Source organism: Myotis lucifugus, unplaced genomic scaffold (assembly GCF_000147115.1).
Source record: "Myotis lucifugus unplaced genomic scaffold, Myoluc2.0 scaffold_72, whole genome shotgun sequence".
In the NCBI taxonomy this organism is placed as follows: Eukaryota; Metazoa; Chordata; class Mammalia; order Chiroptera; family Vespertilionidae; genus Myotis; species Myotis lucifugus.
In genome coordinates this window covers 3,627,174-3,648,940 of record NW_005871120.1, presented here as the reverse complement: position 1 = coordinate 3,648,940, position 21,767 = coordinate 3,627,174, and the positions used below count along the sequence as shown (strand labels likewise).

At 49.0% G+C, this 21,767-nt stretch overlaps 2 protein-coding genes across 10 annotated transcripts in view; one reads left to right on the top strand and one right to left on the bottom strand.

Moving 5' to 3' along the window:
• Positions 1 to 14,414, top strand: part of HMOX2 (heme oxygenase 2) — a 31,683-nt gene extending 17,269 nt beyond the window's left edge. Inside the window, exons 1-6 of one of the 5 annotated variants that reach the window (XM_023755246.1) lie at positions 7,901 to 7,915; positions 8,745 to 8,867; positions 11,323 to 11,440; positions 11,832 to 12,323; positions 13,278 to 13,404; positions 13,972 to 14,414. In XM_023755246.1, the coding sequence (XP_023611014.1) occupies positions 8,785 to 8,867; positions 11,323 to 11,440; positions 11,832 to 12,323; positions 13,278 to 13,404; positions 13,972 to 14,150 (999 nt within the window). In that variant the 5' untranslated portion in view covers positions 7,901 to 7,915; positions 8,745 to 8,784 and the 3' untranslated portion in view covers positions 14,151 to 14,414. Of the gene's footprint in view, positions 1 to 7,900; positions 7,916 to 8,744; positions 8,868 to 8,918; positions 8,942 to 11,322; positions 11,441 to 11,831; positions 12,324 to 13,277; positions 13,405 to 13,493; positions 13,765 to 13,971 lie in introns of those variants that run through there. The other 4 variants (XR_001348568.2, XM_023755245.1, XM_023755244.1 and 1 more) reach the window with 4 other exon arrangements.
• Positions 14,415 to 14,964: 550 nt separating this feature from the next.
• Positions 14,965 to 21,767, bottom strand: part of CDIP1 (cell death inducing p53 target 1) — a 31,431-nt gene continuing 24,628 nt past the window's right edge. For all 5 annotated transcript variants that reach the window (XM_006090408.3, XM_006090407.3, XM_023755248.1 and 2 more), the window contains exons 2-6: positions 18,426 to 18,501; positions 17,731 to 17,835; positions 17,459 to 17,614; positions 16,422 to 16,695; positions 14,965 to 16,310 (exon numbers count right to left, since the gene is read on the bottom strand). In XM_006090408.3, coding sequence (XP_006090470.1) covers positions 16,199 to 16,310; positions 16,422 to 16,695; positions 17,459 to 17,614; positions 17,731 to 17,815 — 627 coding nt within the window. In that variant the 5' untranslated portion in view covers positions 17,816 to 17,835; positions 18,426 to 18,501 and the 3' untranslated portion in view covers positions 14,965 to 16,198. The remainder of the gene's footprint in view (positions 16,311 to 16,421; positions 16,696 to 17,458; positions 17,615 to 17,730; positions 17,836 to 18,425; positions 18,502 to 21,767) is intronic.

Below are 21,767 nucleotides of genomic sequence, written 5' to 3'. Positions count from 1 at the left end.
TGCATGACATTTGTGCACTGGTAGGGGGGGGGGGGGAGAGTGTCCCTCAGCCTGGCCTGCGCCCTCTTGCAGTCTGAGACCCCCGAGAGGCTCCTGCCACTGCTGCTGTGCTTGCCAGCTGTGAGCCTGGTTTCTGGCTGAGCGGCGCTCCCCCTGTGGGAGTGCACTGACCACCAGGGGGCAGCTTTCTGCATTGAGCGCCTGCCCCCTGGTGGTCAGTGCGCATCATAGCAACTGGTTGTTCTGCCATTTGGTCAATTTGCATATTAGTCTTTTATTATATAGGATTTTTATTTTTTGAAATATATTTTTTATTTATTTTATAAAGGAAGAGAGAGGGGGAGAGAGAAACATAAATGATGAGAGAGAATCATTGATTGGCAGCATCCTGCACACCCCACAATGGGTATTGAGCCTGCATCCTGTGCATGTGTCCTGACCGGGAATTGAACCATGACCTCCTGGTTCATAGGTTGATGCTCAACCACTGAGCCACATTGGCCAGGCTTGAAGAGATTTTAAACACTCAACACATGGAAGACATGCTTTCAGATTCTTGAAACTAGATCTTCTGTTTCTCTGTAGTTACTATGGCAATGGGTGCTATAGAGATGTGCAGACCCAATTGTGACCTCCCCTGGGATGCCTCCAAGCTTCTGGCTTCATTGTCCACCAAGGTATAGCAGGTCTGGTTGCTTCCATTCAGCCACTGAGTGGTGGTGGGTACCATCCCCCCTTCCTCCCCTTTGGGACCAACCATCTCCAGCCCTGCTAATCCACCAAAGCAAGGCTCCTCAGGGAATAATCTTCTCTGGTTGTCGTGTAATCTGAGTGAGCTAAGGTGAGTGCTGTAGGTACAAGCAGCAGCAGCTTTTGAATTTTCAAATGGGAGGCTGAGCATTTACTTCTCAGAAATAGAATTGAGCTCACTTCTCATACTAAAAAAACAAATGACACTCAGTGGTTTAGAAAATCTGTCCACTGCATGTGTAAATGCAGTGTAGTGTATGTAGCCTGGCTTTCTATGTTGCTAGTAGTCTGGTGACATATCATCCCTCATGCATGTTAGCTGTGGACACGGTGGGCATCATGTTGCATTCAGAAGGAAAAAGGTTTGGTCCCAACTTGACTGTTAATTCTCTGAATGACCTTGGCCATATTACTTCATTCTCTTGATGTTAGTTTCTTCATAATCAGTGGATCCCTGATCAAAAGTGACAGCCTGGTGTGCCCCAGTCTGTTAGACTTTAGTCTGGTTCTCTTCCTCTGCATCACCCTTTCCTGGGTGAACTTGAGGGCCTTTTGCCTCTCTGCTAAGTTTCCATTAAGCCTGTTTGTGTTTGTAAAGAGGAAAGCACCTGGGAGCTGATAGCATTTCTAGGTTTTCCAAAATGGAAAGTTAGCAGAAGCATCTTAAACACCCACTCTCTCCCTCCACCCCCAAATGCTGTTTATACTCATCTGTTGTGAAAGAAGCTGAAACCACAGATGACAATTGTTGCACCTGAGTGAAAGGAAATTTGACTGACTCATACTTAGTTCACAGGACACATGCTTTTAGATTGTTCCAAAGTTGGAATAATCTTTGCTTGTTGGTACCTCAGGGTGACCCATAGTCTCATCTGCATTTCCTCTGTTATAGCCAGCCTTGTGGCATGTGTGATGCCTAGGCTTTGTTATAAATCCTAGCCTGACCATTTCAGAATTCAGTCAAGGCTTCAGCCCCCACACCCCAGATACTTCTCATGGGACTAAAGTGTCTTGATCTTCTCAGCCCTAAGACCTAGTCCTTTCATGTAAGGTGGGTCGCACTCAGGGACCAGGCAGAGTCTTGCATTTATTTCATTTCTAGCAGGAAGTGCTCTTTACCAGGACTCATCTTTAGCACCAACAACAGTAAAATTCTGGCCCCTTCTCTGAGCTCTTCCATGTTTCAGGTTTTGTCCTGGTATCTGCTTTGAATGCTCAGTTATATTTGAGCATGCTAGAGATGAGCGCACTGCCTCCCCGTAAGAAAAGCCTGCCAAAGAGGTCTTGGACTTGCTGAGCAATGTCAGTTTTTGAGGTTACTAAGAGGCCAGTGCCCTTAGACTAGTTAGCAGTTGTTTTGCTTTCTGGTCACTTGTTGCCCAGATGTGCAAATGTATGTTTAGTAAATCTGATGTAAGAGCCCTGTCCCCAAAGTCCCCACATTTCCAGGACTCCTTCTCAGAACTTGCTCTTTATCAAGAAGTTAATAGTCATCAGTTCAGTGAACTGTGGGATTGCATTCACCCAGTGATTAAAATGAAAGGGCTGAAGCTTGTGTATAAGATTTCCTGAGGAGTGGCAGCACCAGAGTTTAGAGACCTCAGGCCATTCTATATAATAAAAGCATAATATGCAAATTGACTGAACGGCCGAACAGCGGAACGACCATCCACGACCATGCTATGACACCCACTGGCACCAGGCCAGCCAAGGCGGGTGTGATGCGATTGGTCGGGGGCCTGGCCATCGCCCCATGATCGCCCTGCAGAGGGAGGTCCAAGCCACTGACCACCGGGCTGGGGTGGGTAGGTGGGGCCTCCCTCTGCAAGGGAAGCCCGGGTGCTGGAGGGAAGCCGGTGCTGGCAGCTGGGGGAAGGAAGGCCTACTCTTGCACGAATTTCGTGCATTGGGCCTCTAGTTTATTCTATAAAGTCAGAAGCTGTTGACCTAGATGCTGTGGGTTTCCTAAGAGCAGGGGTCCTCAAACTATGGCTCGCGGGCCACATGCAAATACAAATATTGTATTTGTTCCTGTTTTGTTTTTTTACTTCAAAATAAGATATGTGCAGTACGCATAGGAATTTGTTCATAGTTTTTTTTTAAACTATAGTCCGGACCTCCAACGGTCTGAGGGACAGTGAACTGGCCCCCTGTTTAAAAAGTTTGAGGACCCCTGCCTTAGAGTTTTGTGAGGCCTCTCTTATCAAGTGCCTTGTTGGGTTAGAGTTGATTCACACTATCCACTGCTCCCAACATCCAGCTCAGCCAGCATGGAGTAGCATCTGAGTGTGGATTTTCTAGCTGCAGTGGTCACATGTCTCACCTTGGAAAGAACAGCTATTCCCATGTCCTGATGCTGCCAGAGGATGCGGGCTGAGTCAGAAGTACTCAGGTACGACCTCAGAATTATCTGTGGAGTCACTGGATTTCACATTCTTCCTCAGTGTTTCATAATCACCCAACCAACAACTGTCTCAATAAGAGATTATCAGTAATTGAGGCAGCATTACATTTCATGAAACACTTAGCTACACAGGCTAGCTCATTTAGTCTTCACAGCACACATGAGAATGTGAAGCAAAGAAAGTTTTGTTACCCTGTTTTATGGATGAAGAAACAAATACTTTCAGAGGTTATGACTTACCTACAGTCATGGAGTTACTAAGCATTAGGATTCCAAATCTCAAACAAAATCTTTTTAGCTCTAAACCATTCCCTTTGTGCAGGACCCAGCTGCCCTTCCATTCCCGAAGGTGAGCTGGGTCTATAGCAGTGATGGCGAACCTATGACATGCGTGTCAGAGGTGACATGCGGACTCATTTTTGGTTGATTTTTCTTTGTTAAATGGCATTTAAATATATAAAATAAATATCAAAAATATGTCTTTGTTTTACTATGGTTGCAAATATCAAAAAATTTCTATATGTGACACGGCACCAGAGTTAAGTTAGGGTTTTTCAAAATGCTGACACGCCGAGCTCAAAAGGTTCGCCATCACTGGTCTATAGCAATAATCAACAGTGAGCTGAAACCCAGGAGAGGCCCTAGTAAACTGACAGGTCCTCTCCTACCCCACATTCCAGCCTCCCTGAGGTTTGTCTGCTTATTTACCTAACGCAGAAAACAGGTTGTACCTCCTCAGCACATCCGTTTGCAGGACGGATGCAAAACTGTCCGGTGGTGTGGGGTATACCCTTAAAAGTGCTGGATTTTAAACAGTGCTAAGGAGAACAAGTTCATCTCCACACCAAGAACAGGGCTTTTTCCTCTTGTTGAGAGTTTCCTGGCATCCTAGCAAGGTCTGAAAAACTCACCAGGCGTGTCTCTTAGGGTAGGTAGACCAGCTGATCAACAGCTGTGAGTTCATTCTCAATTCTTTTTTTTTTTTTTTTAAATATATTTTATTGATTTTTTACAGAGAGGAAGGGAGAGGGAATAGAGTTAGAAACATCGATGAGAGAGATCAGCTGCCTCTTGCACACCTCCTACTGGGGATGTGCCCGCAACCAAGGTACATGCCCTTGACTGGAATCGAACCTGGGACCCGTGAGTCCGCAGGCCGACGCTCCATCCACTGAGCCAAACCGGTTAGGCTCATTCTCAATTCTTTTTGTAACTTTTGAATAAGTTAATATTTGTTATAAAGTGTTTTCACAGTTATTGTCTTATGTGATCCTCTCAGTATTTGAACGATGGGTAGGTATTCATTCTATTTTACAGGTGAAAAATTGAGAGAGCTGGAGAGGTTTGGAAGCTCTGAAGAGATGCAACTTTCTGTCCCTGGCTTGCTCCCTTCTGTTCCTTTCACAGTAGCCCCAGCATTTTTTGTTCCCCAGATCGTATATAGGGGTATAAGTACGATGTTAGAATTTACTCTTTCTATGTAGACAGATACTCAGAACAGAACTTTAGTGATAGGCAAACACCTATTTGTTTATATCTGCTGAGATCTGATGAGAGTATGTAGCACCATTAAGCATTGACTTAGCTTGGTTATGGTATTGTTAAATAGAAACAGGTATTCTCACTTAAAAGTGAAAAGTCTCTAGGCTATCTAATGAGAGAAGTAACAGGGAGAGTCTGGGATTCTTTTTTTAAAAAAATATATTTTATTGATTTTTTACAGAGAGGAAGGGAGAGGGACAGAGAGTCAGAAACATCGATGAGAGAGAAACATCAATCAGCTGCCTCCCACACACCCCCCACTGGGGATGTGCCCGCAACCACAGTACATGCCCTTGACCAGAATCGAACCCGGGACCCTTCAGTCTGCAGGCCGATGCTCTATTCACTGAGCCAAACCAGTTAGGGCTGGGATTCTTTTTAAAAAAATATTTTTATTGATTTCAGAGAAGAAGGGAGAGGGAGAGAGAGATCAAAACATCAATGATGAGAGAGAATCATTGATCAGCTGCTTTCTGCACACCCCACATTGGGGTTCGAGCCTGCAACCTGGGCATGTGTCTTGACTGGGAATTGAACTGTGACCTCCTGGTTCATAAGTCGACGCTCAACCACTGAGCCACTGGGCTGGACAGTCTGGGATTCTTGTATTCCGTGTTTTACCACCAAAAATATTTATGGGTCACATATGACACATGGTTTCTGTGGGAGGTAATACATCATTTTTGAACTGCTACCCTCCTGAATATCACAATATAAGTGGGTAGGGTGAGATCATAGACGAAGATGTATACAGTTGAGAGGTTATTTGTTCTGCCTGAAGAGTGGAGAGAATAAACACACACACAACCACAACCACACAACCCATGGCTGTGGGAAGGAAGCTGTACTAGTTATCAGAGGCTGGCCTTCAGATGGAAAGGAGCCAGAGTCTGATGGATTGCTTGCCCTCGCAGGCGTGGTGAGGAGCAGCCTGCTGGGTCAGGGTTAGTGGATGTGGAACTGGACCTGTATGGAGCATTCAGAGAGGTACTGGGGAACCAATGTGCAGCTCTGATTGTGGAAAGCATCTGAGGGCAGGGACTGCAGGGGAGATCCTCAGCCTTCCAGGAGCAACAAAGAAAACACAGCATAGATAGGTAAATGCAGTAGCTAGCCCAGCTGGGCCCTGAGGTGTGAGAAGGGCCTGGGCCAGCTCAGAGGCTTGAGAAATATAAATAAGTCATTAGAAAATCCATACCACAGGAGGGGAGTTGGGAAGGAGAGGGAGAAAGAAGGGAGTCAGTCAGATCTGAAGAAAGGTAAAACCAGCTTTCATACCAGCTAATTTAGAGACATAGTACCCAATTAACATTTTTGTTATTTTACTTGGTATTTTAGAATTTAATCAATATTTTCTTATTCACACACCGCCTCCTTTCATTTAGCAAGCTTTCTCAGTAAGCATTACTTTTGTGCAAGTGCACCAATTGTAATTCAGGTTGGTGACTCCCCAGGGTGCTGGGTTCTAAGTGGTTTGGAACATGGTATTGGACTCTGAGAAATAGTCTGAGGGAGTCTTGATGATTGGGCCCTTAGGAAGCTTCTGATTTAACCTTAGACCTTATGTATCTTATAACTGTACTCTTTTACTAACCTATTGCCCCACCCGAGCCCCTGACAACCACTGGTCTACTGTCTGTTTCTATGACTTCAGCCCTCCTCTTTTTTTAAAGATTCCCCATATAAGTGGTAACATGCATATTTTTTGTCTGCTTATTTTACTTTTTTTTTTTTAATCCTCACCCGAGGATATTTTTCCATTGATTTTTTTTTTTAGAGAAAGTGAAAGAAAAAGGGAGAGACAGAGAGCATCAATGTGAGAAACACATCAATTGGTTGCCTCCTGCACAAGCCTTGACCAGGGCCGGGGACAGGGAGGAGCCTGCAACTGGGGTACGTGCCCTTGACCGGAATCGAACCCAGGACCCTTCAGTCGACAGGCTGATGCTCTATCCACTGAACCAAATCGACTAGGGCTTATTTCACTTTTTGATATTTATTTTCTAAGCATTCTTGGAGAACATCAGTAAGCCACAATCAAAATAGAAGTACAAACAATCCTATTTAATATTTACTGAGTGCTATGCTAAAACTTTACCTTCCATGTTCTCATTTAATTCCTGTCATTAATCCCATTGTATAAATGCTAAATCTAAAGGAAAGGAAAGGTTCAGAAAGATCATGCTGAGTAAACCACTGTAACATCCCAAAAGGTAACAAAGATGTAACTATATGCCTAGAGAAAACTCAGAAAGGATGTGTACCAACAATGGTTATCTCTGTGGGATAAGACAGACGTTGGTTTTTATTTTCTTATTCTTTTTTGTTGTTGTTGTTAATCCTCACCTGAGGATATTTTCTCCATTCTTAGAGTGAAGCGGGGGTGGGGGGAGGAGGAAGGAAGGGTAGAGAGAAAGAGAGAAACATTAATGTGAGAGACACGCCGATCGACTGCCTCCCGCACACACCCGCCCAGGGCTGGGGATTGAACATGCACCCAGGTATGTGCCCTTGACCGGGAATGGAAAACTGAGACCCTTCCATGTGTGGGCCGACGCTACAACCACTGAGCAACACCAGCCAGGGCTATTTTCTTCTTTATAACCTTTGAAAAGGACCATTTCTTACTCTTCTCCCCCCCCCCCCCCCCGACACCCGTTTCTGGGTAGAGTAGATAGAAAATGCTCAGTAAATAGAAAAATGAAGGTCTGTTCTTTCCTTGGCTTGATTTGGCCCCAGTGTTGGTAGCTCTGTGCATCTTTGCTGCTGTTCATCTGGCAAGTCCCCAGAGGGGGCTGCCCCTTTGCACTGGAAGAGCGGAGGCCTCCAGGGTGGAGGATGAGCTTGTATGGTGTAGGGCCGTGTTTCCCTGGCTGACGGAGGCCCACTCCTGGCAGCAGATACTGACTAGCCAACTCATGTTATTTCCTTTAGCCCAGCAGAGTTTGGAGTAGACTGGGGACAATCAGCTTGCTTGGTGACTCAGTGTAGCTGATGTAGGTTGTTGGGTATCTTTTGAGCTTGACTACTTTAAAGTGAAGCTGCTCCAAACTGCCAGGCTTAACAGTCTAGTGCCCTGCTCCACTGCCCTCTGCATGAGGCCACCACGCCTTTAACAGGTAGGATGGCCTGGCTACAAATGTGCTTGCTGCCAACTCAGAGCTGTTGCACTTTTTTTTCCTTTAAGCTTTATCTATGATTATTTATTTTATGTTTTAGGTAACTTAATTTTTATACAATTTTAAACATACAGTAAAGTTCTAAGAACAGTACAAAGAATTCTTGTGTACCTTTTAACCAGTCACCGTAAGCATTTTGCCTTGCTTCACTGCATGTCTCCCTCCCTCCCTCTCTCCTGTATGTATATGTATGTACACACACACACACACACACACACACACACACACACACCTTTTCTGAACCATTGGACAGTAAGTTGCAGATGGCCTGTTTCTTTACTTTTGAATACCTCAGTATGTACTTCCTAAAACAAGGACATTCTCTTACATAATCACAGTACAAAATAAAAAAAAACAAGTTCAACACCAATATAGTGCTACTAGGAGCCCAGCGTGCAATTAAAATCGTGCAGTGTCACCCACCCTCTGGTCTGGCCCTGCCTCCCTCTCCAGCCCTTGAAGCAGCTGCGGCCACTGCTGATCTGGCCCTCCCCCAGTGCAGGCACAGGGGGGCCCTGCCACCCCGCCCCCGACGCTGCACGCACAACCTCCTGTCCAATTGACCCCTGGTGTCCCAGTTAATTAGCATATTTCTATATATATATAGACACACATCAATTGGTTGCCCCCCCCACATGCACCCTGACTGGGGCTGCATATATATATTACCTAATCCACCGTCCATAATAAAATTCTGCCCATATTCACATATAATCCCAGTGACGGCAGAGCTTTATTTAGAAGGAAAACACCCTTGAGAAGTGTGGGTGACTCCTTGGTGAGGTGGCTCTGAGGAGAGAGAGCTAGCAGGTTATTTGGGGAAATGACTGCTGTGGGCTCCACATCACCTGTTCCTTGTATCTCCACAGGGCCCAAGGAGTAAGGGCAGCAAGAACCACACTCGCAACCATGTTAATGGAACTGGAGACCTCCGAGGGGGTAGAAGAGTCAGAGAAACAGAGGTCCGCCCCTGAACGGGAAACCCCCAGCAGGTGAGGATGGGGCCACCAGCGGACCCAGGGCCTGCATGCCTAGTACACGTGGCTGCCTGTGCTGCAGGCACCAGGTACAGTCGGGAGCCCTGCTGCTGTGGCCCTCAAATGCCTGGCCGAGACGGCAGACAGCACCCTGGGCTGCTCAGCACTCTCCCTGTGTGTCCCAGAGGAGACAGGACAGGCACTGCTAAGGGTGCTGAGTAACAGAATTTGATGGTGATCCTGGTCCTTTTTCTTCTAAAACCCTAAGCATTTTGTCGTCTGGGGAGAGAAAGAGTAATTAGAGGCAAAGCTGGCATCTTTTCCAGTATCTTCCACAGACTCTTAGAATGTGGGAACAACTCCAACTCCAGGGGTTTTTCTTACAGGGTAGGACCAGTTCCTCTAAGCCTCAAGTTACTGGGGCCTGTTCTCCATTATTATCCTCTCATCATTGGCAAAGTTCTCTCTCTTTTTTTTTTGGTTAATCCTCACCCGCGGATATTTTTTCCATTGATTTTTAGAGAGAGTGGAAGAAAGAGGGTGGGGAGGGAGAGAGAGAGAAACATCAATGTGAGGGAGACACACATCAATTGGTTGCCCCCCCCACATGCACCCTGACTGGGGCTGGGGATCAAACCTGCAACCCAAGTACATGGTCTTGACCAGGTCTTGTGTGTCTTGACCAGGAATCGAACCTGAGATCCTTCAGTGCGCAGGCTGACACTCTAACTGCTGAGCACACTGGCCAGGACGCAAAGTTGTTTTTTTTTTTTTTAATATATTTTATTGATTTTTTACAGAGAGAGAGGGAGAGAGATACAGAGTCAGAAACATCGATCAGCTGCCTCCTGCACATCCCCCACTGGGGATGCGCCCGCAACCCAGGTATATGCCCTTGACCGGAATCGAACCTGGGACCTTTCAGTCCGCAGGCTGACGCTCTAACTGCTGAGCACACTGGCCAGGACGCAAAGTTGTTTTTATAACTTGAAATAATTGCTAATATTAAATTACTGTCAGAATGTGGGTGATACTTGCTACTCTGCTAAAGAAGCCAGCAGAGGCTGGGCCATGAGAGGCCAAGTTTTTCTCACTCTAGTAGACAGATTGTGTGTACACACAAGCCCCTGCCCAGTGCCACCATCTTTAGGGTCGTGCATTCTCTGCCTTGTCTGGAATTGGCATCAAGTGGCACAGTTTCATCCTGTGTAATTTTGTTAGGCAGCACACACAGGTCCTGCTTGGCTCCAACTTTCCCAGCATTTGTCTCATTCTCAGCGAGAATCCTGAAGAGGCTATGGGTCTAGAAGATCCACAGTCAGTCCTTCATAATTGTATGTATTCTGGGAGACATTCCCCAGGGCTGGCTATTCCCTGGAGAAGTCAGCAAATGCTGGGAACACAGGTGTGTTTCTTTGGGTACTAGGTGGCCACAGAAGCAAAGCATCGTTCATTTGGGTAGTTCCGAGACAGGGACACTGCTGAGAGGCAGGCCACAGTCGTCCCTCGTGTTACGCAAGTCCTTGATAGCAGACATATCTGTTTGCCCTGTGCTTCCTGGCAAGACCCTGTATCTATGCTGGAGTTGAGTTTCTGAGCAGCCCCTGCCTATCAGCGTAGCAAGCGACATGCTGGAGCTGAGAAGGGCTAATTCACACACACATACATGCACATGTATACACACACATACACACACACACACGCACCTGGTCTCTCTCTAGCAGTGATTTTCAACTTGTGTGCTGCAAGAATTTTTAAAATGTGCAATACCTGACTAGTTAGTCAGGGGCACTTCTCAATCTAAGGCTTAGATTGTCAAATAAAGACATGACAACAGCCAACACAATAGCCATCCAGTGACTGCCTTGTTTTGAACCATAAATATATAGGTCATATATAGAGAGAGAGTTGCATTTTATTGGTCACATCACAAATTAAGGATTGGTTAATTTTTGGTACCAGAAATCCTTATATACAAGTACTAGAGGCCCGGTATACAAAATTCATGTACTCGGTGTCAGGTGTCCCTCAGCCTGGCCTGCGCCCTCTTGTAGTCCGGGAGCCCTTGGGGGATGTCCGATTGACAGCTTAGTGCTGCTGAGGAGGCGGGAGAAGCTCCTGCCACCACTGCTGCGCTCCCCAGCCGTGAGCCTCCTCCTAGCTGAGTGGCGCTCCCCTGTGGGAGCGCACTGACCACCAGGGGGCAGCTCCTGTGTTGAGTGTCTGCCCCCTGTGGTCAGTGCACGTCATAGCGACCTGTCATTCTGCAGTTTGGTTGCTTTGCATATTAGCCTTTTATTATATAGTAAGGATAGGCACCTGATTTTTTAAAGTCACTTTGGAGCAAAAAGAGTATACATATTTTTTTGTGTCAGATTGACAATAAATATATTTTGTTGTGCCACAGAATTTTAGTAATTAGTTTATGTGTGCCATGAAATGCAAAAGTTTGAAAATGCCTGCTCTACAGGATGGCTGACCTCTCTGAGCTCCTGAAGGAAGGGACCAAAGAAGCACATGACCGGGCAGAAAACACCCAGTTTGTCAAGGACTTCTTGAAAGGCAACATCAAGAAAGAGCTGTTTAAGGTTTGTGGCTCGGTCATGGATGGGTTCGGGTTAGGGAGCCATAGTCCCAGGAGAAAGGTCCCCCTGGAGTTGCTCCAAGGGAGAAGCAAGGCCTTTGTTACACTCTACTCTTTTCTGATGCCAGACTATGGTTTCCATGGCTTAAGTGGAATAACCTAGTGATGTAAAGAAAGCAGAAGTATCCATGTCCAAAGAATTCACCATGTCATTCCTTATAGAAATGAGTGTGTGAAATAATTCGTTGTATAAAAATGGGCTTTTGGGGACAGGAAGGGGGTTGCTGTTCAAGCCTTTGCCTTCAGTTGCTCAGACACGGTGGGCGGTGGGCTCTGGAGCTGCTACCCAAGGCCCACAGTCCTTTCCATTGGTCTCTCCCCATCCCCCTCAACAGCTGGCCACTACTGCACTTTACTTCACATACTCAGCCCTCGAGGAGGAAATGGACCGCAACCAGCACCATCCAGCCTTCGCCCCCTTGTACTTCCCCACGGAGCTGCACCGGAAGGAGGCACTGATTAAGGACATGGAGTATTTCTTTGGTGAGGACTGGGAGAAGCAGGTGCAGTGCTCTGAGGCCACCCAAAAGTATGTGGAGCGGATCCACTATGTGGGGCAGAATGAGCCGGAGCTGCTGGTGGCCCATGCCTATACCCGCTACATGGGGGACCTCTCGGGGGGCCAGGTGCTTAAGAAGGTGGCCCAGAGGGCTCTGAAACTCCCCAGCACAGGGGAGGGGACCCAATTTTACCTGTTTGAGAATGTGGACAACGCACAACAGTTCAAACAGTTCTACCGGGCCAGGATGAATGCCCTGGACCTGAACCTGAAAACCAAAGAGAAGATTGTGGAGGAGGCCAACAGGGCCTTCGAGTACAACATGCAGGTACTGCTTGGGGCCGGGTGGAAAGGGGCCTCTGATGGTGTGAGCTGATCAGAACTGCCCAAACGGACACTGGTGCATTAGGACAAATGCTCTGCGGCCAGCCCGAGAGAAATTTGAGGGACCAAATAAGCCACAGAGGGCATGAGTCCAGTGATAGCTCTGCTTTACTTGATAGACCACCTCTGTGTTTTGTTTTTGGGAAGGGTGAGGCCTCACCATGATGTGAGCTTGGGGAGAATGGAGTTGTCTCCCTCCCTCTCACCACAGGATTCTGGTTTTGAGGAATGGAGTTCTTCCTTTTTAGCATGGATTGCTATGAAAAGTCTTGCTTGGTGAGTTCAGGGAGAGAACAAAGGAGAGCAAGGAGCATAACTCAGTTTACAGGTACCCTTTAGATGGGGCTGAGGCTGAGGAGGCTGATTCTGTCCCCAGAATCCAGGCACCAGTCAAGTGGCCCTGGAGGGAAGTGAAGCATCAGCCTAACCACAGGCCTGTCAGCCCTCTAACCTGACATCAGGGGCCTCCAGGGTCTACTCAGGATGGGTCAGCCCTGCTAGGGCCTTATTCTTCCATATTCCTTTTCCTATTGCTTCTTGCTAAAAATACCCAGCAGCTGGAAGTGGGGAAGTACCATGGCTCAAACAGTGTTTTTTTACTCTCATGTCTGTACCTTGGATAGTTTCAGTCATGGACTGTGTGTGGTTAGTGCCCGGGGAAGATCCACCATGGTCAGCAGCCATAGGCTGCTGGACAGCACAGGTACCACCATACTTCCCAGAGCTCGTGCCAGGAGAAGTGCCAGGTCAGTGTCCCCGAGTGCAGCTGCAGTTTTGCTGGTTTGCACCCCTGAGCAAACCTTACCTGCTCCAGCTCCCTCTGTGCAGAAGAAAGAGGTTTTTCTCTGAAAGCAGAGTTAAGCAGTCCAGTGATGGTGTTGCTCCTCTGCTCCTTCAGGTATTCAATGAACTGGACCAGGCTGGCTCCTTGCTGGCCAAAGAGATCGTGGAGGATGGGCTCCCCGTGCACAATGGGAAAGGAGATGTGCGTAAATGCCCCTATTACACTGCTAACCAAGACAAAGGTAGGTCTTGTATATCCCAAGCTCTCCTCCTAGGGCAGGTGTGTCAGCATTCCCACTGATGCCATGTCCCTGTTGGTGCTGCCACACAGGTGCCCTGGAGGGTAGAAGTTGTCCCGTTGGAACAGCCATAGCTGTGCTGAGCAAGCCCAGCCTCCAGTTCATTCTGGCCGCCAGTGTGGCTCTGGCTGCTGGCCTCTTGGCCTGGTACTACATGTGAAAGACCCATCACCACATTGGCGCCCTCCTCCTGAGTGACTGCTGGCCTGCTCCCACCTCTACCTGTGACAAAACCACCACCCCAGGTGACTTTTTAAAAATGCTGGGTTTGAGAAAAGCAACCAATAAAAGCCAGACACTAAAGCCTCTGCCTGTTAGTGTCCTCTGCTGACAGATGCTGAGCTGAGTAGAGGCCCACCCTTCCTGCAGCCGCCCAGGCTGTAGCACTGGGAACAGCCAGTGCAGCTCAGTGACCGGCCTGGGCCTCTGGAACCAGCTCTGCTCCTGGGCACCCACACCTCTCACCCTGAGGTTTTTCTCCTTTTGTTCTTCTGCTGTGTCATCATTTAGGTGGGTATCTTTCCCCTGCTGGGAGCGGAGCAGCCAGCCAGGCCAAGGCGAGGTGCTGTAGCCCTGTGGGAGGAAGGGACTCCCCGGATGCTCCTGCTCTACTGGGGGGCTCACCTGGGCATGTGGTGAGCAGAGAGAAGCCAGGCTTGCCTGGGCAGCCAGTCCTTATCTGTCTCTAGCAGAAACCCCCAAGTGGGGTGCGTCCAGCCATGGCCTATCTCCTCCTGACCTGTGTCATGCTACAGCACTCAATAAAGTGGACTCTTGACAGCTGCCTCCTTCCTGGCACAGATGTCATCCTCGCTGGTCTCTGACAGCCTCCTCCTGCTGTGCTCCAAGACTGCTAGTTACCTTATAAATAAGCATAAAAAACCATGTACTTGTATTGAATAATTGATTGTCTAAAATAGAAATGTGAACTTAAATATTTTTATTAATAGGCATCTATTGTTTTATATAATTGAGGATCTGAACATTTTATTCACAAAAGGGTTAAATGATGGGGAAACTTTTTTTTAAACTACTGACCAAGCCTACCTACCCCTACAATTCAGATGAGGGTAGGGGCAGAGCTGGCCCAGAACTTGGGGGCCCAAACTATTTTCCCCCCCGCCCCCCGAAGCCTTAGCCCAGTGTCTCTGTCTTGCTTAAGGGAGTGAAGCTACCTGCTTCCAGAGTAGGATGACCCTGAGCTTCATTTGGAGGGTTCCAGCCTATAGATCCCATGGTGGATGCTGTGATGTGGAGATGGGTAAAACCAGTATCAGATAGTAAGATAGTCAACACATGCCCTGGCCCAGTCATAGCTGGAATGCCAGGGCTCCTCCACACAAACTCTGGCTTGTTTTAAATTTAATTAGGTACTTAAATGTTAGTGTCATTCCTGGCAGTCGGTATAGCATAAGCACTGAGAGACCCTGAAGACTTGACCCCCTGCCCTTAAGACTACCTGTAGCCCCACCCTCTTCCCCTTGCAAAAGAAGGAAGCCAGGCAAGAGAGCAGAGGCCCAGGTCAGGGGAGTGAACGGACCAATTTAATGAGAAACTACAAACAGACTGGTCACAATTCACAGTGAGAGAAGGCCATGCAGTGGCAGTGTGAGACCAGGAGAGGGGTGGCAGCAGGGTACAGCAGTCCACAGGTGCAAGTTCACCGACAAACCATTCAGAAAAGAAAGACAGCATGGCCTCAGGCCCAGGGTAGGGCTAGTCCACCAGGGTACTTCCGCCACTTGTGGTTGCTCCTTCCTGGTCCCCAATCCAGTGCTACAGTTGTTCCTGCTATAGTGCCTGGAGCAAGCACAGTGACAGTGAGTCAACCTGGGTGAAGCACCCAGCGTTCATTAGAGAGAAGATCTACAGAGAGCACTGTAAATCCTGAGTGTCCCTGCAGGGAGGGGCCTATCTGCCATCTCTGGTCCCAGCTGGGATACATCAGCCTCCAGGCAAAGTTCATGCCCACACACAGCAAGGACATGTTTTGGACAGAGGGGCTGGGGTCCTGGGGATTCCTTCTGGCCCCAGTAAAGACATGTTCACAGAAGCATGTGGAAGGGGAGCTAGGCAGGGGCCAGAGGCAAGTCTCTTGGTGAGCCAGGGCCAAATCACTTATCCCATGAATAGCAGTTGTGCTGACTCTCTCTTAATTCCATGTGGCTCCTGGGCACCTGGACAAGGTGTTGAGTTCCTGAGAGTTCTGAGGGTGGGAGTCATTCCTTCTGACAGTCATGTTACCTCTGGCACCCCAGAAACCCTGGCCTAGGACTCCGTCCTGTTTGGGTTCACGTCCCCACTCTTGGCCCAGCAGATTAGAAACTGTGGCTACAGGCACAGCCCCACTGTAGGCCCAGGTCTGGAAAACTAGCCATTGCTCTGGCTGCTTTTGGCCCCACGAGAATAAGGACCAAACTTATACCTCATATAAAAACAGAGGAGTGAGACCCCAGTAGAGACCTTTCCCAGTGTATCTTCCTAATCAAACACCAAGCAAACCAGCAACATACATGCTCAGTGCCAGCTCCCTGCCACTTGCTGACCCTTGGCCTTAAATCCAACAATTTTGCCGGAGGTCAGATGCTCAGGGAAGGGCAAGGCAAAGAAGACAGGAGTTCCAGGGGCCTGGTGGAACACCTTCCACCCCCAAGCGGGAGTGGGGACAGAGCCACTGAGTGTAGGGAGCAAAGCACAGGAGTCCAGACTGACAGCGGGGAGTCCAGTCCAGGCTCCGTTAGCACAGGCGCTTGTACGTGTAGATGTAGGCTTTGCAACTGGGGCACGTGTGCGTCACATCCTTGAAGTCATTGATGAGGCAGGGGATCAAGCAGCAGCCCAGATCACACCTGAATCAGAGAAGGGGAGGCCTGAAGAGAATGTGCCGAGAGCACTGGGCATACTCCAGCTGGGTAATGGACAAGTGCAGCCCCCACCCTTCAAGCACCCATACCACCTACCCCATGAAGCAGCAAAAGAAGCCCAGCACGAAGTTCATCAGGCCAATCTCGTAGGAGATCTTGGTGGTGATGGCCTGCTGGCAGTGGGGACACACTGTCTGCACAGGTGCACCCTCAAAGATCTCTCCCTGCAGCACTGTCACCGTAGTGGCAGCCCCTGAAGGGACCAGGACTGTGGCTGTGTGTCCGCCAGGACCAGGGTAGGGCCCTGGTGGGTAGGGCCCTGGCGGGTAATAGCCCATGGGTGGATGGGGACCAGGAGGAGGGTAGAAACCTGGAATGGCACAGAAGACAGAGCAGACGAGTCACTGGCTTGTCACCCCACTGTGCTCACGTGAGAGTTAAGTATAAAGTCCCCAGCACCCAGGGCGCAGTTGAGGGACCAGTCCTAGACCTTCCTTGTCCCTGCCCCATGGGGACCAAAACAGAAGATACCTGACCCAGCCAGACAAGACAGCTGAGAACAAGGCCCACTCTACCTGCAGCTCAATGCACTGGCTCCCTGCCTCTGACACATGGGACTGGGCACTGTGCTCAAGGACCTCAACCACAGGAAGGAAAGCCCCGCTGCTCCTCAGCCCCTCTTATGCAAACAGGGCTCCTTCCCCACCAGTGTTAGGTCCTGCACTGCAGTGCCATCTGGTCCACTTGACTTGGGGACACCTGTTCAGGAACCGTGGGTCCTTCTCTGGCTTGAGTAGTCCCTCTGAAGAGTGCCGGGTGAGCAGGAGACCAGGCCTCCACCATGGACTCGAGTGTCTGGCAGGGAGTGGCCCCTGTAGCACCCATGATTCCATAGCACCTGCCACTGCCTGAGGAGCCTTCCCACGAGTCAACCCTCCTGGCAGCCCCGGGCTCCTCTGGCACGTCCACAGTGCCTTCACAGCGGGGCCTGGCTCTGTGACACCTTCCCATTTCTACCCTCCATGCCCACAATCAGTCCCCCTGCTCCAACCAGCAGTAAACACCCTCACACAACACCAGCCTGCTGGGCTGGGCAGACACCTGCGCTCCGCTGGGATCTCTTCCCAACTTACCCGGAGGCATGTAGGCTCCATCTGCATTCACATGTGGAGGGATGAAGCCAGGCTGGGGCAGTGGGTGACCAGGTGGCTCATAAGGTGGGGGGCCAATGTCTGCAGGAGGCAGTGACATGCCTGCCGAGGGCTGCATCACAGCAGGGGAGGTTTGGCCTGGACAGGAGGGAAAAGAAATGCAGAGGGCCCCAGCCCCACTGTCAGTGGGAGGGGCTGCTCCAGGCACAACTTCAGCAGCTGGAATGGGCAAGGGAAAGAGCACTGAACCCTACCTGGGGTTGGCAGGGCTCCACTTTTCTCCTCCAGGAGGGGGGCTGTGGGGCCTCCAGGATAAGGAGGGGGCGGGTCATTAGACATCTTCGAGGCTTCTCCTGAACCTGGAGGGAAAACTCAGACGTGAACTATGCTCCCAGCCCCCCTATTGCCAGTCAGGTACTGACGCATCAAGGGGCTGCTGCACAAGGTGTGTGACGGTCCTCAGAGAGCCACCCTCGTTGCTGAGCCCAAGCACACGGGGCCTCCTGTGGCTCCTACTGCAGGTGTCCCCTGCTTTTGGGGCTCTGGCCACCTTTTAATCGCATATAAATCTCCACACTGGGCAGAGCAGGGCTGATGGGCTGGGACTGATTTTCTTGAGGAGAGTAGTCACCAGGATCCCTAGATCCTGAAGATGCCCCACATTGCCAGGGGTGACCAGCCCAGAGCCTCCATCCTCCACATCTCAAGAAGCTACTAACCTCAGTGGTCACTTGCACTTCCTGTGTGAAAGCCCGAGGATGAGGGAAGCCAGGCGAGGAGGACAGAAGCTGGTGAGGTGAGCCCCCCAACCCACATGGGGAACATAATCTAGGGCTCCCCAGTGCAGCTTGGGCACTGGTCCTCTTCTCCCCTAACATTCAAGGAGTGCTGTGCCCACCTCCGTGCCAGGGCACTGTGTCCTTGTGGGAGGGGATCTGGGAAACTTTACCTCAAATCCTAGGTACTCAGAGTTGGTAGACAGGTGAGGCTCCTTCCAGTGGGTGGACACGCAGGACTGTGGGGAGCTGTTTCATGGGGAGAACAAGCAGCTCCCTTAGCACCAGGGCTGGGCCGGACCTGGGCAACTGGCCTCCTCGAAGCCACACTCCCTCCCTCATTCATCTGGTCTCTCCCACCCCCCTGCTGCCCAGCACAGTACCTTCCCTCAGACCTACCCACTCCTCAGATCCCCCTTCCCCTTCTCACAGCTGTTCTCTCCCAGGGGCCATGGCTGGTCCCCTGCATCTCTCCCCACCAGGCCCAGACCAGCGCCCCAGCATCGGCTCTCAGAGCCAGCTGTGTCCTTCTTTGTTGGGTGGAATAGGGTGGGAAGGAAGATGGTGTCAGTTAAGTGAAACACTTTCCCTCATTTCCTTCACAAGGTTCATTGAGCAACTGTTTAGATTCTGAACAAAGATCCAGTGAAGGCAACTCCCCTCATGTATGTGGCTGCCTCCTAGAGCCCACCAGGTTCAGTTCAGAACCATATAGTGATGGAGGCCCCAAGCAATCCTGCCAGGGGAGAGGGGTCCGGGAGTCACGAGGCTTAAATATTAAACCTAATGAATCAGTGTCAGGGCCAGAGGGACTAAATCCAAGCAACAAAAAAACAAAGATAAATTAAATTTCATTAAAATTAAAAACTGCTTCAAAGGACACCATAAAAAAAATGGAATGAAGTACTGACACACACTACAATATGGATGAACCTTGAAAACATGCTCAGTGGCCTGGCCAGTGTGGCTGAATGTCGACCTATGAACCAGGTCACAGTTCGATTCCCAGTCAGGGCACATACAAGCCCAGGCTGTGGGTTCGGTCCCCAGTAGGGGGCGTGCAGGAGGCAGCCGATCAATGATTCTCTCTCATCATTGATATTTCTATCTCCTCCCTTCCTCTCAGAAATCAACAAAAAAATATATTTTTAATAGAAGGACCACGTATTTTATGGTTCCTTATATAAAACATACAGAACAGGCAAATCCAGAGGCTGGGAGGGTGGATGGGCAGAGAGAATGGCAAGTGTGGGGTTTCCTTTTGGGGTGATGAAAGAAAATGTTCTAAAACGGACTATGATGGTTGTACAATTCTGTGACTATACAAAAACCACTGAATTATGTACATACTTTAAATGGAGAAACTGTATAGTATGTGGTTATATGTCAGTAAAACATTTAAAAACTGAAAGAAAATAAAATTGTCCAATTTTATCATCCTAATGCAGCCAGTCTCTCTGCATGTTTCTGTTAGTCTGTAAGCACAGGCACCTATATTTTTATATAGTGGCTATCATGACAGTTTTAAAACATTTTAATGTCATATTTTTCCTCCATCTTACAAGACCCCATGACTATCAATTTTAATATTCCCTAAAATAGGCCCCTCACTGTTTACTTGACCGACCCCTGAGACATTTAGAATGCTACTTATTACTTTCATTAAAAGAAAACAACAGGGAATACCTTTGGCCAATGTTCTTTTCATTTCTTGGATTATTTCCTTGAGCTACACTTGTCAGAAGTGAGATTAGGTCAAAGGGTATCAACATGTTACGCCTTTAGTGAAGGATGATGCTGACAGTGCAAACTTTGGATACTGCTATCAATTTGTAATGTTAAGATGACATTTGGTGACATCAAAATTACAACAAAAATACAGAACCACCATCAGCCTGAAATGTGATTGAATAGAAGTCCTACAACTAGAGAATTAAAGAAGCAAACAGCCCTAGCCGGTTGTTTGGCTCGGTGGATAGAGCACCGGCCCACGGACTGAAGGGTCCTGGGTTCGATTCTGGTCAAGGGCACGTACTTCGGTTGCAGGCTCAACCCCTGGCTCCGGTCAGGGTGTGTGTGTGTGGCAACCAATCGATGCACATCGATCGATGTTTCTTTTTTTTTTTTTTAAATATATTTTATTGATTTTTTACAGAGAGGAAGGGAGAGAGATAGAGAGTTAGAAACATCGATGACAGAGAAACATGGATCAGCTGCCTCCTGCACATCTCTCACTGGGGGTGTGCCCGCAACCCAGGTACATGCCCTTGACTGGAATCGAACCTAGGACCCTTCAGTCCGCAGGCCGACACTCTATCCACTGAGCCAAACCGGTTTCGGCCACATCGATGTTTCTTTTTCTCTCTATCTCTCCCCCTCCCTTCTACTCTCTCTAAAAACCAATGGAAAAATATCCTCAGGTGAGAATTAACCAAAAAAAGGAGGGGGAGGGGGAGGAGGAGAAAGCACATTGAGACTGGTAGGAGGGGTGGAGGCATAGAACAGGCTGGTCTGACACCCACGTGGATTTTTTTTTTCTTTTCTTTTTTTAATCCTCACCTGAAGATATTTTTTTCCATTGATCTTTAGAGAGAGAGTGGAAGGGAGGGAGGAAAGGGGGGTAGGAGGGAGGGAGGGAGAAACAGAGAGAGAGAGAGAAACAGAAACTTCTATGTAAGAGACATTGATTGGCTGCCTCCCGTATATGCCCCGACTGGGCAGGGGATCGAACCTGCAACCGAGGTACATGTCCTTGTCCAGGAATCGAACCCATGACCCTTGGGCCGAGGACTGATGATCTAACTACTGAACAAAACTGGCCAGGGCCATGTGTGTGGGGGTTTTTTTTGTTTGTTTTTTTTAATCTCAGCTGCAGAGATATCCCGTGAGGAGCAAGGGGTCCCAGCCCTACACCAAACCCTTTAGGCCAGGGCTCCAGATTCGGAAAGAGAAGCCCCGCCCCGTAACTTCGGCTATAAAAACCAGTGGGATTGTGTCTGAGTGACACGAAGGCTGCTGGAGACCCAAAAAGTTCCTCTTAAATGGCCAGTGCATGGACTTACTCAAACTCCTCACTCTAAGCTCCAGCGCTGGGACAGCGGCTTGGGGTGGGGGGGTGGGGGGGTGGAGAGAGACACAGGTACATACAGGGAGGAACTGGATTGTCTGGCATTGGGGCAAGAACTGGGGGGTGGCTTTCTTCCAGACAGAGGTGCTAGCAGGGGTCATTGTTCCTATGCTGAGACCTCCTCTGTTGCAGGGCTAACTGGCAGGCACCACATCTGAGTCTCCATCAGCCTGGCCTACACTGTTCACTCTGTCCTGGGGATTCCCTGAGACCCTGCCCCACCAAATCTGTAGCCCCACCCAAGCTGTTTGGAGAGGCTTTTCCAAACGAATGGCCTGACTCAGGCTTCAGACTAAGATCTCTTAACCATTTGTACGCCATAAGCATCAAAAGACACAAGCGGCGGACATTTTGAAATTAAATTCAAAATATCGTGGCGTGTGGGGAT